Source organism: Cinclus cinclus, chromosome 30 (assembly GCF_963662255.1).
Source record: "Cinclus cinclus chromosome 30, bCinCin1.1, whole genome shotgun sequence".
Taxonomy (NCBI): domain Eukaryota; kingdom Metazoa; phylum Chordata; class Aves; order Passeriformes; family Cinclidae; genus Cinclus; species Cinclus cinclus.
In genome coordinates this window covers 1997267-2012941 of record NC_085075.1, presented here as the reverse complement: position 1 = coordinate 2012941, position 15675 = coordinate 1997267, and the positions used below count along the sequence as shown (strand labels likewise).

General features: G+C 61.6%; 2 protein-coding genes across 4 annotated transcripts; both read right to left on the bottom strand.

Moving 5' to 3' along the window:
* Positions 1 to 858: 858 nt before the first annotated feature.
* Positions 859 to 8515, bottom strand: MYO1A (myosin IA). Of its 2 annotated transcripts, XM_062510904.1 has the most exons (28): positions 8393 to 8515; positions 7589 to 7704; positions 7297 to 7391; positions 7078 to 7182; positions 6930 to 6976; positions 6715 to 6778; positions 6544 to 6642; positions 6346 to 6449; positions 6120 to 6267; positions 5914 to 6032; positions 5744 to 5830; positions 5595 to 5660; positions 5378 to 5482; positions 5064 to 5126; positions 4757 to 4957; positions 4084 to 4310; positions 3804 to 4004; positions 3631 to 3724; positions 3366 to 3515; positions 3211 to 3279; positions 2873 to 2959; positions 2550 to 2624; positions 2309 to 2443; positions 2102 to 2208; positions 1901 to 2033; positions 1676 to 1828; positions 1476 to 1603; positions 859 to 1052 (listed from the first exon to the last, which is right to left on the bottom strand). In XM_062510904.1, the coding sequence occupies exons 1-28, from the start codon at positions 8513 to 8515 to the stop codon at positions 929 to 931; spliced, it is 3225 nt and encodes a 1074-aa protein (XP_062366888.1). In that variant the 3' UTR covers positions 859 to 928. The 2 variants fall into 2 exon arrangements, with proteins under 2 accessions (XP_062366888.1, XP_062366889.1); XM_062510905.1 differs by lacking the exon at positions 2873 to 2959.
* A 1511-nt stretch (positions 8516 to 10026) lies between these two features.
* On the bottom strand, positions 10027 to 14514 carry NEMP1 (nuclear envelope integral membrane protein 1). 2 transcript variants are annotated; one of them, XM_062510979.1, is made up of 10 exons: positions 14361 to 14514; positions 13698 to 13819; positions 13405 to 13615; positions 13109 to 13181; positions 12901 to 12994; positions 12645 to 12759; positions 12265 to 12490; positions 11611 to 11784; positions 11164 to 11381; positions 10027 to 10706 (listed from the first exon to the last, which is right to left on the bottom strand). In XM_062510979.1, exons 1-9 carry the CDS (start codon positions 14512 to 14514, stop codon positions 11165 to 11167), a joined length of 1386 nt encoding a protein of 461 aa, XP_062366963.1. In that variant the 3' UTR covers positions 10027 to 10706; position 11164. The 2 variants fall into 2 exon arrangements, with proteins under 2 accessions (XP_062366963.1, XP_062366962.1); XM_062510978.1 differs by having other exon boundaries at positions 10027 to 11381.
* Positions 14515 to 15675: the final 1161 nt, after the last annotated feature.

The window sequence follows — 15675 nt, the reverse complement described above, 5'->3', positions numbered from 1 at the left end:
GATGAGTGCAGGGGGGGAAAGGCAGCGAAGGGGGGAAGATCCTGTCATGGGGGCTGTGGGGTCCTGAGGGTTCAGAGGGGCGGATGACTGAGGGGTGTCTGGAGGGTTCTGGGGGACTGGCAGGGGATGGGCAGGTCCTGGGGCCTGCAGGGCTGGCAGGGGTCCCATGGATCCCGGGGGTTGAAGCACTGATGGAGTTCCAGCACCTGGAGGCTGCAGGGCTGATAGGGGTCCTGAGGATTCTCGCGGCTGGAGGACTGGCAGGTTCCCACCCCAGACCCTGAGAGCTGCAGGACTGATGATGGTCCTGAGGCACCTGGAGGGTGCAGGACTGATGGAGGTCCCACAGGTCCTGGGCTGCAGCAGTGCTACTGGGCCTGTGCAGTGACTTTCCTCTAGCCCGTTCTCTGCTCCTGGTCCCCAAGTGCAGATCCAGTGCCAGCCTGGGCAAGGAGCCCCTGCATGGGTGTCCTGCAGCAGGCTGGGGGGACCCTGGGCACAGGGACAAGGATATCCAGTGCAGACAGGAGGGTGACAGGGACCTCACATGCACCCACCCACGGCCGCAAAGAAATTGCCTCTGCAGCAGCACAAGCTGTGAGCCACTCGATGGGAAAAGTGGCCATAATTTGGAGCCTTTCCAATCACCACAAGCGGAGTACTGGCTGCAATCAGGCATCAGGAAAAGTCAGGAAAAGCAGGAGGCCAAGATGAGAGGCTACATCACCGGGCTGGGCTATGCCCCCCAGCTTGGGCACTGTGTCCTGAGGTCCCACCCCGCCTGTAATGGGGTGACACTGCCCCGGTACCGACGCTTCAGTATCCTTTTAATAGGTTTGGAGCAATGCCTGGGTGCTGCCAGCACCTGCAGGGGTGGGGGATGACACAAGGGGAGCTCGGGGATACCCGTGTGAGGGTAGGGGTCCCCTCAGTGCACCAGGACCTCCATCTTGTTGCTGCCCTTTTTCTTGCAGACAGGGCCGTCAGTGCCAGCCTTGGGTGACTCCACCACGGTGATGGACATGTCCCCCTTCAGGAAGTGGGTGGAGAACCTGTGGTGGGAGGATGGAGGGGAAAGGGCAGGATGGAGGGAAGGGGTTTGAGTGGAGAGGGGTCAGGATGGAGAGCTGGGAAGGGGACACGCCCAGACCCATCTCTTCATTGCTTGATGAGCTGCCTTGGTTACAGGCACTCCTCAGCAGTTTCCTGCTGCAGCTGCTCAGGGCACTCACATGGTGTCCCACCCTTGGAGGCTCCACCCTCACCTCAATCCCACCCTGGACACTGCCCTGTCCCACCCACGATAACCCCACCCACATCAGCCCCACCCTCCTGGCCCCACCCAAGGTAGTGCCACCCACAGAAGCCACACCCTCTGAATCCCAGCCCTGTCCTGCCCCATCCACACAGCCCCACCCATTGCAGTCCTGCCCTTCAGACTCCACCCACTGTAACCACACCCACAACGACCACACCTGTCAGTGATGTGCAGGGGCAGCACCTGCCCGCTGATGGCCTCGAAGGTCTGATGCAGGCGGGTGACCAGCTCGATGAGGTGGTCACTAACCAGCAGGAAGTCGCCCTTGGCCCCCACGGTGGAGACCTGTGAGGGAAGTGGGGGGGGTCAGCCCCGCTGGGGACCCCCTGAGCCCCCAGGACCCCCCTCCCCAGGTACCTCCTTGAGGTGCAGAGCCAGGAAGCCATCAGAGAAGTGGGTGACTGAGACACCACGGATGTCACTGATGCTGAGCACGGTCTTGGGCTGGGCAGCCTTGGGGTCAGCCAGGATTAGGTGCTCGGTGGTGAGGAGCAGCAGGCGTGGAACTGTCTGTGGGTGGGGGGTCAGTGTGGGCAGGGGGTCACCATGAGCTCAGGGCATGGGGCCAAGGCAGGATCTCACCTTTCCATTGGCCCTGTTCACCTTCCTCACAGTGTCGGCCATCACCAGCTTGTCCTTGGCCACAGCATGGAGCTTCTGGTACTTGGGGTTCTGCTTCAGCCCCAGGTAGTCTCCGCGGAAGGGCTGCTGCAGGCTGGGGACGAGTCAATCAGCCACTGCTGCCCTGAGCTCCCCTGCACCCTCAGCCCCCTGCCCTGGCACCTTTTGGGGTAGAGGGTCTTCTTGTCCTTGAAGAGCTCACTGGCACAGAGCTTGGCCTGCAGCTGGGCCCGGCGCGATGGCGGCAGCTGGTCCCGGTACTTCTTGCACTGCCGAGGGAGGGAGGGTTTGGTGCCACCAAAGATCTCCCTGGTGAGCTGGCGCACCCAGATCCCAACTGGAATTCTCCCCATCTCCCCCTGCTCCCACCTTCCAGTGGTAGAAGATGTTCTTCAGCTCCTGGTTGGTCTTATCCAGGAACCTGTACGGTGCTGGGGGCCAGGTCCGGTCTGTCACCGCCAGCGGTGGGAGGTTCTTTGCCAGCCCCAGCAGGTACCTCTGCACCTGGGGGTGACAATGCGGTATGGGGTCAGGACAGGACAGGGGTGTCCAGCCCCAGGGCAGGGGGCTGGGAAGGCACTGTGGTCCTCTCTCCCCCAGCCCCACTCACCAGCCCCCAGTAGATGAAGTTGGACACGCGGGTGCTGGCGCTGGAACGGAAATACTTCCTGTAGGTCCTGCGTGCCTGTGGGGACAGCTCCAGCGGTGAGGACACCGGACATCACCACCAGCCCCACCAAGGACAAGGGTGTCCCATCCCCCATGTCCCCCAGTCCCTGTCCCCCATGTCGTCCACGTCCCCCAGTCCCTGTTTGGCCCCAGTGGAGAGGACAGAGACTCCAGCCCGACAGGGTGGGCAGACAGACAGACAGCCCGGACACAGCGGCACGGACAGCAAGACAGAGGTGACCTGAGGGCATGTGGCCCTGTTACCTGGTACCCTCTCCAGTGAGCAGCGATGGTGGTGGCAGCTGCGTGACATCGGCACTGAGACTTCAGCTCCCGGAGGAGCCGGCGAGACTGCGGGGGTGAGAGCCCAGGGAGCCCGAGGGGAGACACCAACACAGACATGGAGTGAGAGGGAGAGGCAGGAAAGAGGCAGGAGAGAAGGAGGAAAGATGGGGAGAGGAGATGAGGGTGAATCTGGTCCCACTGTGGGACACACGGAGCTCCTGGTCCCAACGTGGGGCACACAGAGCCCCTGTCCCCACCCACCCTGCTCCCCACACCAGCCAGTCCCATTGGTGGCCCTGGAGCTGCCCAGCCCATACCTTCCAGCCCCGTGCATATGCCTGCAGGACCAGGGCCGACCGCTTCATCTGCTTGTACTGGTTCTTTTGCTGCGGGGGAACAAGGGGTTGAGTTGGGTAGGCTTGGAGAGCCAGGGGGAGAGGGATGGGCAGGGGAAGCATGGCAAGGACCTCACCCTATGGCCACGGAACCAGGCAGAGATGAGGATCTGGCTCTTGCGCATCAGCTGATACTGGGTGCGGCACCGCCAGCCCCGAAACATCTTCTGGATGAGGGTGGCGAGCTGGGACACGCGCTCCTGGCGCTGCTGCTCCAGGTCAAAGAGCTAGGGACAACCATGGCAAGCTTTGAGTGGCTGAGCAGCTCCAGGGGCTGTGGCATCACCCAGAACTCCCTGGATGAGTTTGGATCCCCCCAGACTCCCCCATTCCCAGACTCACAGTGCGTGGTGAGCGGATGAAGATTTTGGTGTGGCCGAACGCCAGCTCCTCAGCAGGGAATGCCAGACCTGCCATCAGCACCTCAACCCCTTCCCTGCACCATATCAGAGACGAGGTTGGTCAGAGCACCCCTGGGAGGCCCCTGGTTCTCACAGTCCGTGCCAGCTCCGTACCTGTCCCCACCGTCCCAGCGGGGCCACGTGCGGCGGTTGAGCATCTTGTAGCGCTGCAGGAAGGGGCCGTAGAGCTGGCGGAAGGCGTAGCCTGCCCGCCGCACCCGGACATTCTCCATCAGCCCCAGGTACCGGACCTGTGCCAGCACCAGTTCTGGCGTGAACACCATGGCTGACTTGGTGTCGTTGGGTTTGATGCACCTGCAGAGCGTAGTGGGGGTTCAGGGGGGGTTTCACAGGCACCAGAGCCACCCCCGGGGGTCTCTGCTGGGGCCAGTACCTGATGTAGTTAGGGTTCTTGGAGTAGAGGTTCTTCATCAGCATTGCCACGGATGACTTGAACTGGAAGCCTGCGGTGGGTGGCAGCTTGAGGGAGACTTTCTGGGGGTCTCCCTCGGGGAAGAGTGAGCGCAGCAGAGTGTGCCGGGACGCCCACATGGCCTGTGAGAGGTCACGGAAGAGCAGGTCGTTGTTCTTCTCGATGAAGCCTGTCACGTTGTAGGTTACCTGGGGGGGCAGTGGGGTCAGCGCCCAGGCAGGGAGTGGGACACAGTTCAGCATCTCCATGACTGTTCCTAGTCCAGTCCCACATCTTCTGTGAAAAGCTGGGAAGGGGACCAGGGCACTGGGAAGAGGACAGGGATGCTGGGAAGAGAACCAGGGTACTGGGAAGAGGACCAGGATGCTATGAAGAGGCCCAGAGAGCTAGGAGGAGGTCTGAGATGCAAGGAAGAGGACTGGGGTGGTGGAAAAAGAACCAAAATGCTGGGGAAAAGACTAGGGCGCTGGGAAGAGGATTGCGGTACTAGAAGGAGAACTCGGGCATTATGAAGAGGACCAGGGTGCTGGAAAGAGAACCAGGGTACTGTGAAAAGGACTGGGGAGCTGAGAAGAGGACTGGGGCACTGGGAAGAGGAGCAGGGTGCTGGGTAAAGGAGCAGGCACTGCCAGACCTTGCCGGCATAGTGGTGGATGCGGAAGCAGTGTGCTGGCAGGCTGGTGTCGGTGATGTGCCGGGCATTCTGCGTCTCCTTGCTCTCATAGTGCTTATGTTTGGCCAAGAGCTGGTTGAGTTTGTTGAGGAAGGTGTCCTCGTTGACCACGCCGGGCCGCAGGCACTCCTCGTCCAGCATGGCCAGGACCCCGCTGGTGCTCTGCGCCATGATGGATTGTGTCACCCCAAACTGGTCCCAGCGAATCCCATTCTGGGCTATGGGGGGAGCTGGAACCCCAAATCCCAGCACAGGGCAGGCAACTCACATTCTCAATCAAGTTGCAGATGATGCTGTTGTCGAAAAACTCCACCGGGGTCCACTGGATACCCTGAGAGCAGATGTGGGTCAGACACACAGACAAACCAGACCGTGCCCCATGGACACCCCCAGCTGATGTGGGGCAGGAACTGGATGTCCGGCCACGTGGATGAGGATCCCGAATCCCTTCCTGCCATTGAATCTGCTCTCGGCAGGGAGCGGGGCGAGGGAGGGACCTGCGGCAGAGCCGTCTCCGGCACTTCCCCATCCCGGGGGGGCTGAAGCTCCTTGGGGCCATGCTCTGGCAGAGGATGGAGGTACCTCTCGGACGTATTCCTCCTGCTCCTCCTTCAGCGTCATCAGGATGAAGATCTGCTGCAGCTTCTCGTTGCAGTAGTTGATGATGAACTGCTCAAAGCCGTTGTCCTGCAAGAGAAGGGTCCTGTATGGCAAGTGCTTCCTGAGCCCCCAGCCCTACCCCATGTCTCAACTGCTGTTCCTGACCCTCTGAATGGGGCCTGGTGGATCCTTCACTCACCTGGAAGATCTCAAAGCCGTAGATGTCCAGGACACCCATCACCTTCCTCTGCTCGTCCGACTTCACCTGGGGAGATAATGGGGTGTTGTGCCCTGTGTGGGGTGGGGGCCCAGGGTCCTGCTGAGGCTCCAGCATCCCCTGAAGCTCACCTGGATGCTGGTATTGATGCGATTCACCAGCCAGTCAAAGAGGCGGCTGTAGATGTTCTTGGCCAGTGCGTCACGGCCGTAGTAGCCCTGGGGAGAGGGGAGAGGGGCTAGTGCCAGCTCATGGGGAGCTGCCAGGCATCAGCCTCACAGCTGGGGCTGGTCTTGCTCACCTGGGGGACAGTGAGGGTGGTGAGCACTGTCTCATCCCGCGCCTTCACCGTGCGGGTGCACAGCGCCTGCTCCAGCGTGCTGGGATCCAGCCCGATCAGCTCGCAGATCTCGCGCAGCTCTGTGTGGGGAGATGGCAGTGCCAGAGCTGAGGACGGGCTGAGGGGTTTCCCACACCCCCCATTCCCATCCTTATCCCCATCCCTACCCTGGGGGTCAGTGATGCTGCAGGCCTCCATCCCGCTGGCCTGGAAGCTGCTGCTCAGCTGGATGTTGCCCAGTTTGAGCACCACGGCCGTCACCTCCAGCAGCTCCGTCACCTCGGCGGGTGAGAAGCCGATGACCCTCATGGCATCCTGGGGATGGACACAACAGCTCAGGGGATGGGGTGGGCTCCAGGATTTTTTGGGGGTGTCCTATCTTCCCATGGGTACCTGCATAGCGTGGAAGTTGGCTGCATCGTCCATGCCGGGCAGGCTGGAGCTCGCCCGGTCCAGGTATCCATAGTGCCCACAGTCCTGGCGGAGTTTCAGCTGCTCTGGTTGAGGGGAGAGCAGGTGGCAGTTCAGCCATGATCCCCCCCAGCTCCTGTTCCACCTCCAAATCCCCCACATTGTGTGGTCTGGACCTACGGAGCAGCTGTGGTGAAGCCCCAGCCAGGAGCTGGTAGAAGATGTGGAAGTTCCTCTCGCCCTTCACGTGTCGGACAATGCGGGATTTCTCCAGCAGGTCTGCGGGGAGGGGTCAGTGTCACTGGGATGTGTGGAGTAGAACCCCCCCCGGGATGGGTGGTGGGTACTCACAGTTGCTGATGACCCCTCCCAGGGGCTCCCCCTTGAAGTCAAATTCAATGTCCATGTACTTGCCCTGGGAGAGGGGGCTGGGTCAGGGAAGGGGGTCCTAGTGGGACTGGCAGCTCCGCTCCCCACATCCCCATCGCTGTCCCCTCTGTTCTCCCACCCCCATCAGAGCTCACATGGCCCCAGCAGGGCCCAACCCTCCTCCCCATGTCACTCACGAATCGGGAGGAGTTGTCATTACGGACAGTCTTGGCGTTTCCAAAGGCTGCAGGAGAGGACGGGGTTACAGTGTGGTCCAGGGGGACAGTGCCGAGCCCTGGCAGGTTTGGGATGTGGGAAGCAAGGCTCAGGATGTGGGGCACTCACCCTCCAGCACAGGGTTGGACTGCAGGAGCTGCTCCTTCACCTTGTTCACCTCCTCCCCTTTGCTGCTCACAGCTGCCACGTAGGACATCACCAGCTTGCTGGCCTCTGCCAGAGAGGGGCAGGGGGTCATTGGCGTGGGGCTGTGGGTGCTGGGGCTGTGCCCCTCACCCCACCAGTCCCTTGCAGTGCCCTGAGCCCCCCTTACAGCCCAGGCTGTACCTGTCTTGCCAGCGCCGCTCTCGCCGGTGATGAGGATGCACTGGTCCCGGTCCCGGTCCCGCAGTGAGCGATAGGCATCGTCAGCAATGGCATATCTGGGGGCAAGAGGTGTTGAAAGGGGCTGGAGCCATCTGGGGGCTTCAGGAAATGCCAAGGCCACCCCCTCCCTGTTGTGGCTGTGGTGTTGCCTCAAGTGAATTCCCTTGGATCCTGACACCTTGGGATTGCCCGGGAGCAATGCCCTTGCCACGATCCAGGGGACCAAGGGCACCACCAGCCTTGCTGTGCTCACATGTGGGGCTTCACAGCGAAGAAGCTGCAGTTGTGATACTCCTCCACCTTCTCTGGGGTGTAGATGGGCAGGGCCTGGTACGGGTTCACGGAGATCACCACATTCCCAATGTACGTCTGCAGGACATTAGGCAGCAGGGATGAGGGGCTGGCAGGACCCAGACCAGGTCCTGGTTCTCCCTGGTTCATCCCAAATCCTTGTTTTCATTCCAGACACCAAATCCTGCTCCCCATCCCAGAACATGCAGCCCTTCCACTCCCCATCCCAGACTCTGCAGCCCTCCTGCTTCCCAGATCTTTCTTCCCATCCCACACCCCAAAACCCACTCATCACCCTCAATCCTGCAGCCCTCCCACTTTGCATCCCAGGCCCCATATCCTGTTCCCACTCTGGACCCCAAACTTCTCCTGCTCCCAATCCCAGACTCTGCAGTTCTTCCACTCTCCAGATCCTTTTCCCCAACCCAGACCCCATATCCTGCTCACCTTGAAGCCCTCCCATTCCCCGTCTCAGACCCTACAGCCTTCCCAAACCCCATCTCAGATCCCATAGCCCAGAACCCAAATCCCACCCCCCATCCCAGACCCTGCAGCCTTCCTAATCCCCATCCCAGACCCCATATCTCATTCCTCATCCCAGATGCTGCATCCCTCCCAATCCCCATCTTAGACCCCATATCTTCTTCCCATCCCATATCCCACGTTCCATATTCCATTCCCCATCCTAGACCCCATATCCCACTCAACACCCCAGCAGCCCCTGTCGTCCCCCCAACCCGAACCCCCTCCCCATCCCACTGCCCACATAGATGTCGTGGCGGCGGAATCGCTCCTGCAGCGTCTGGACCAACGACTCCTCGGTCAGAGGGTCCAGCAGCACCAGGTCCGCGACAGCCTCGGCGTCCAGCATCGAGGAGGTGCCTTCCATGGCCGGGCAGCTCCGGGGCGGCTGGGACACAGCACGGGGGGGGGGGGGGGGGGGGCTGCAGCCACGGACACGCAGCCCCTTCCCCAAATACCCCCACCAGGTCCTCAGCAGTCTCAGGGATCTTGGCTGCTCCCCCCAACCCTGGGGACAGGGGACAAAGCAGCCACACACCCAGAGGCACAGGGGGCGCCTTCCTGGGGTATCTCGGTGCCTGGGACTCCGTGGTGGGGTTGGGGACGGCCGGATGCTGGGGGGAAGCGGGGACCCGGCCAGGAAATGCAGACACCTGGATCCTATTCTTGGGGCAGGGATTAATTCAAGCTCCACTTCCTCCCTCCTTCCTGGCAGGGGGAAGCCGGGGCGGGGAGAGGAGCCCAAGCCCCCAACAGATCAGCCCCGGGAGCCTGTGCGCTGCTTCCCCCCACTCTCCCCCATCCCTTACCTGTCTGTGACAGCACAGTCACATTCCCGGGGATGACCTTCACCCCCACTTTACAGCTGGGGAGCAGGGCTGTAAACCCAGCCCCACTTATCGGTGTCCTGGGGAAAGTTCACGAGCGAGAAGGTGGGGAAGGATGGGGCTAAAAGAGTGATGGAGGTAGCCCCAGCAACCCCTAGAGATGGCAGAGCCCTCTACGGCTCTGAGCCCCCCGTGCTGCTGGGTTGAGAGCCCAGGGTCAGCAGCCACGGGTGGGAGGCAGATGAAGAGCCCCCCACAGCTCCAGGGCAGCGCTGGCTCACCCCGGTGCTCCCAAGGACACCAGCTCCCCACGACCCATGGGATGCAGGTGCCCTAGGATGGGGGTTGAAGGGACAGGGTACCCCCATCCAGCTGAGGACTGGGGGGCTCGGGCGCTTCAGGCGCTGTCTGGCAGCAGAGGGGTCCCCGACTCACCTCCCGGAGTAAATCGCAGAGCAGTAGCTCCTGGGGTGGCTTCAGCTGGAGCTGCTCCGGAACCGGCGGGGCTCAGCCCAGCCCAGAGCCCGGTGCTGGCCCTGTCCAGCCCACGGATGGGCGGGGGGGCCGCAGGGCCCTCCCCCACAACTCCCAGATAGGGATACTGAGGCACGAAGGATGGGGATCAGCCCCAACAGTGTTGCCGGCTGCAGCCCCTGCCCGCGGTCCCTGCCCGGCTGCTGTGTGCCTTCCCCACCCCGCAGCTCAGAGCAGGAACAAGCAGGGACAATCCTGGAGCTGAGCAAACAAAAGGAGCTTCCTCTCTCCTGGGCTGCGGGAAACAGGGGCAAGGTACAGGGCTGGAGAACCGGGAATGCCCAGGGTTGCTTGGAGGAGGACACCTGGTCCCAGCTCAACCTGAGGCCAAGGTAGGTGCTGCCACAGGGACTGTGTCACCCAGGGGTTGTTGAGTTCCCACACACCATCCCCAGCAGAACGACCTCCCACAGGTGACTGAGCCCTGGGATCACAGCAGGATGAACAAATGAGGTTCAGGCCCTAAAAAATACATCTTTATTAAAAATATAATTAGTCATTCATCACGCTGAGGGGATGGAGTAACAGAATCTGCTCACACCTGAGGAGGGAGGAAAGTGCAGCAAGGGCTGAGGAGCAAAGCTGGGACAGGGACAGACATCAGACTGGGACAAACTGATGGCAGAAGCTTCAGGCGAGGTAGGGACTGAGCTGGGGGTCCCCAGGGTAGCTGAGACACTGTGAGGAGGTGAGGGCAGTGTTATTGCTTAGGAAGTTGCATAGATTGGGGCATCCCCTCCAGCTTTGTTCTTTGGCAGAGCTCCCCAGCCAGCACTGGGAGCTGGAACATCGGTGGAGTCACCCCCAGCCCCTGCCTGCACCCATTGGGAGAGGAGTAACAGCAGGAGAAGGGCAGTGAGGCAGGGAGGAAGCACATCCATACTCATCCTTAGCTCTGGCATGGGGAGAGGGGGCTGAGCATGGCCTCTACCCCAATACCACATCCAGGGGCAGCCAGCAGACCCCAAGGCTCCACAGCTCCATCGGGGAAGCATTGGAGCTTTTGGTATCCACGCGGGATTGAAGCCAAGGCAGAGGTGTGGCCCGACCAGCTGGAGCCGTCTGACATATTTTTAACGGGAGGAGGAGGAGCAGGTCACTGGCAGCTCCCTCACCATGGCTCCAGACAGGTGCTGAGCCTGCAGGTACCAGTGGGACAGGTCCAAAGTTCCTCTCGTGTGTGTTACCCTCAGGCACCTGCACAGGAGATGGAGGGGAAGGTCCATCCCCACCCCAGGTCCAGTGTCCAGCAAGGGGTAAAGGGCTCCTGTCTGCAGCCCACAGCTGTGGCACTGAGGGATGGAGCCAGATAAGCACCAAGGTTTGGGACAGGGTCCCTGCCCCAGGGGTGCCACTCTGGGAGCTCACAAACATCCTCTGCAAAAGTTGGGGTCAGTCCAGGTTGCACCCAGGACGAGGTGACCTTCCAGCCTGGGGAGGGTCCCATGTGTCTCATCCCCAAAACACCCAGAGCTCTGCTGACAACAGTGTTCACACCTCAGGCAGAAGCTGCAGGGGAAGGGAGGTCAGACCCCCATTTTCTTCCTGTCAGAGAGGGTCCATCCCCCACAGGATCCATCCCCACAGGACCCATCCCCACCATTCCTGGAGCAGCCCAGCAGGGGTTCTGCTCCTTGGTCCCAGGGCAGCTGACCTCACTGGACATCCAGATGGTTGTGGGGCAGTGAATAACTCCTGTGATTCCCAGTAGAAGAGTCATTGACATTTTCCTCCTCCTCCTCTTCATCATCATCATCATCATCCTCAAAGAGCTGCTTGTCAATGTAGAATCTTCCCAGGCCAAACTCCTGCTCATGCGCAGACACCTCACTGGGGGTGACATGGGAAGCACCACCCACAAAGTCAGCAAACCTGGGAGAAACCATGGAGCAGCATGTTAGGCAGGTGTGTCCAGAGCTTCTGGAGAGGCCCTGACACACGCAGGCAAAGCATTTTGGTGCTGGGACGTGGTGCTATCCGTCCTTTCCCCATAGCACTCTGTGCTCCCACACACCACAGATCTGTGTCTCTCTCTCGAAGGACAGAGATAACACAGAGGGACACAGGGTGGCCACTCCAAGCTCACTGCCAGGGATGTTACCTTTTGGGAGACTGGATGCGGGACACTGTGGTCCAGGCAGAGAATTCAGGGCTCTGGCAGGAGCTCCGCAGCTCTGCCAGGGCCTTTCGGGTCTCCACCTCGCCCTGGAGCCGAAATTCCTCCTCCGTCAGCAGCCGAGGGGGGGTTGGACCCAGCTTGTAACTCTGCACCCTCCTGCCACGGGGACAACACCAGTTAATGCCTGCCTGGATGTGGTGGGACCAGCTGCTGGGGCAGCACCTCAGAGCAGGACCAGCTCCTGAAGCAGCATCCGAAACCAGGATCCCAGGGCAGGATCCCAGAGCTAGACCCTGGGGCAGGAACTCTAAGGCACAACCAGATTCTGAGGCAGGACCACCTCCCAGAGCAGGAAATCTTGGGCAGAAACAGCTATTGGGATATGAATCCCTGGGGCAGCCTGAGCTCCAAGGACAGAACCAGCTCCTGGGGCAGCTGGCAGTGGGGAAAGTGGAACACAGCCCTCTAGCCTCTGCTCCCAAGGGCCCTCTACTGTACCAGTCCCAGGTGGAAAAGGGCACAGTTATCCACCCCACTCCTAGTGAAAACAACCCTGTTCTGTGACCCAGGCTCCATCCAGCAGCCCATCCCAAACCAGCTGGGAGCTCGGAGCAAGCTGGAATCCCAAGGGCTCACCGGTAGGCAGCGAAGGCCCATTGCAAGGGGTAATCCAGGTTCTTGGTGCAGACGGCAATGAGCACCAGGCCCAGGGCGATGGGGTGGATCTGGATACCCGAGTACATCAGCAGCAGCCCCAGGAGCTGCAGGGCCCAGGACAGGAGGTTGATGCTGCGTTCGTTCTCCAAGGGGCCATACCTGTAGCACACAGCGAAGCTCAAGAGGCCCACAAACAGCAGGTAACCTGTGGTAGAGCACAGGGATGGGGCAGAAATTGGGGGCTCCGTGAGGATGAGGGGGAAGCTGGCACCACCCCCAGACAGAGAGTCTCAGCACGTTCCAGCTCTGTTAGGAGACGTTCACCTGGTGAACCAGTGAATCCCAGAGCTCCCACCTACCTAACAGGTACTGCCAGTAGGATGTGCAGATCTCCCGCAGGTTCTTGAAGATCAGCTGAAGCAGGTACAGGGAAAAGGACCAACCTCCGACCAGCAGGAAGTACACAGGGCTTTTCTAGGGGGCATAGGGGCATTGCAGGCAGGCTGTGGATACCTTCCCCAGGTGCTGAGCTGCTCTGTACCAAACCCAGTCCATCCCAGGACAGGTATGGAAAAGGCTATGAGGTCTCCGAGTCCCTCAAGATATGACACCCACCTTGGGCATGATCTTGGACATCATGTAGATGAGGACAAGCAGCGAGGCCAACAAGCCAACACTGATCCCAGCTGAGTAGTAGAAGATTTGGCTCCTGCAATGATCCCACAGGGAATCAATCACAGCAGGTGATTTAAGGATACCTGTGCACAAACACCCCCTCCCAGGAGCCACTAGGCACTGCCCCCAGGGAAAGGAGGGGGCTCACCTGCTCAGTGTGTCCCCACAGAAAAACAACAGCAGGCCCAGGAAGAAAACAAGGAACATCTTAGGATCAAAACCTGGAAAGTAAGTGAATCCCAGTGAAGAAGGGCAAGGTAGGAAGCTCTCACCTGCCACAGGGAGCTGGCAGTATCCAGGTGAACTTCCAAGTGCCCTAAATTCCTTCTACAGACCAAATTCCATTTGTGAGGAAGGAACAGGCCCTTGGATCATGAGCTGCTCCGTCCTGCCATCCCCTGGGCAGACCCAGGCCCCCTTTCCCCCAGCGAGGAGGGGACATACGTCGGAAGAGGATAACGGAGTAGGTGGTGTTGGGCTCCAGCAGCTCGACCTTGAGGCAGGTTTTGTTGCTGTAGAGATCCACGTCGATGCTGGTGTCGTTGAGCTTCCCCCGCAGGAAGGAGAACACGGTGTTCCACATGCTGAACTTCTCCAGCTCCTCCTCGCTGTCCACCTGGGTGATGCGGATCATCTGGCTGCTGGTGACGTGGATCTGTGGGAAGCGAGGGGGGAATGGATGGGTGAAGGGGCTGGAGCAGGGAGGATCTGCTGCCTCTGCTTCCTCCTCCTGTCACCTGTGTCCTTGTCCAGATGTCGTTCCATTGCGGGAGGCGTGTGTTGGTGTAGCAGAAGCGCTGGGATTTATTGTAGCTGAAATCATGGCCCTCCTGGAGCGGGATGATGGGATCCTTGGTGCCTGGGAAGAGCAGAGGGAGGGGTTCAGGCTATGCTGCCCTCTGCTTCACCCACCCAATCCCTTCCCTCCCTGGGTATCCTCCACTTAGGCATATTCCCCACGGCCCTTCCGCTGTTTTCCTTGGAATACCCCTCTGTTTTTTTGGGATACCCCCGCACCCTGGGCTGCCGGGATCTTCTAGCTCGACTCCTAGTTCCAAAATCCAACCTCAGGGACATAAATCCGAGGGTGCCTCCAGCACGCACTCGGCTCCCGAGGTGAAGCGGCTCCCGAATCGCACGGAAGGCCCGACCGTACCGGGGCATCGGGACACGAAATCCCGGTCCCACCGGGCCGCACTGACGTCCTGAGAGTGGAGGCCCCGGCAAGCGCTCAGAGGGTTCTCTGGGGTGCAGGGGGTCTCTCAGCAGGCATCGGGCAGTTCCCCGTGCCCATGCCGCTGATTCCATTCTCCCGCCATGCTGTCCCGTGGGCTGTCGCCGCCCCGCTCCGCACCATGACTCCCCCCGGTCCCCGCCCACGGACGCGCTGCCCCGCACACCTGCAGCTTCCAGGAGCAGGAAGAGCAGGAACAGAAACACCAGCACGGGCAGACCCGAAAGCCAACACCCCGGAGCCGGTTTCATCCCTCCCGCCGCGGCTGCACCGTCCGCTTCCGCTTCCGCCACCCGCCTGGCCCGGCCGCTGAGGTGCATCTACAGCCAATAGAAGAGGCGCTCGCCGGGCTTTGTCGTTGATTGACAGCTGACTTAATCTATGAAAAAACACCTCGGGTACTGCTCCCGCCTCCCCCGGCCTGCCATTTTGATTGACAGTATTTTTAACCTATCAGCAATGAGCGTGCAGGAAGACAGCGATTTTCCCGCCCTCAGTTACCACGGTGACCAACATGCCCGTCAGTCACTGAACTGCACCGCTAACGGCTCTGACGGACACGCCCCTCGACCAATCAGAGCACAGGCACTACCGGCCACGCCCCACACCCCCTCGTGTATCCCGTGTGATTGACAACCGCCTCCGCCTATCAGGGCGCGGCCTCGAGTTGTTTGTGTGAATGGGTCACGCGTGGGGGGCGCGTAGATCCCGCCTCTCCCAAACGCCCCCCTCCGGCAGCTGAAGCCACGGCCCCGGGCTCCGCCGACACCGGACCCCGCGATCCCACGGCCCAGACGGGGCTTTGCCAGGGCGGATGTAGCACGAGGGTCACCGGTGACCCGCGGCGCGGAAGGGGTCCCACATCCCACGGCTTAAGGGGCGGCTCGGCTCGGCTCGGCCGGAGAGCTGCGGTTCGCCGCGCTGCCGGCACCGTCCGTTCCCCCGCAGCGAGGTTCCCCCAGCCCCGGGAATGAGGTGCCGCCCTCCGCGTGGGTCCCTCCCCGTGGGGCGACGGCCGCACGTGGGCGGGCAGCGGGGAGCGGTCTCGGGCGGCCCCCCCGCTCCCCCTCCGCGGGCCGTGGGCGGCGGAGCCGGGAAGCGGCGGGGCCGTGGGCGGAGGATGTGCGTCAGCCGGGGGCAGCGCCGGGGCTGGGAACGGCCCCGCCGCGCCGGACGCTTGGTCGTGGGGGGGGGGGGTGACAGGGGGACGGTGGGGTGGGGGCTGCGGGGGCTGAACCGAGAGGGCTGGGGCAGGACCCCCGCCGTGGGAACCGAGACCGTGCCCGTGCGGGATCCCCCGGCTGCTCCGGGGATGTGCCCCGGACACCGGCACGGTCACCCCCCCGCCCGCCCCCCCGGCCAGGATCGCGCGGGGGCGACTCTGGCCCCACGCCAGGCGCCGACCGCGGTATAAATAGCACCGAGCCACGCAGGGCCGGACCGGGGTGTGGGCGTGACATTCCCCCCGTCCTCCTTCCCGC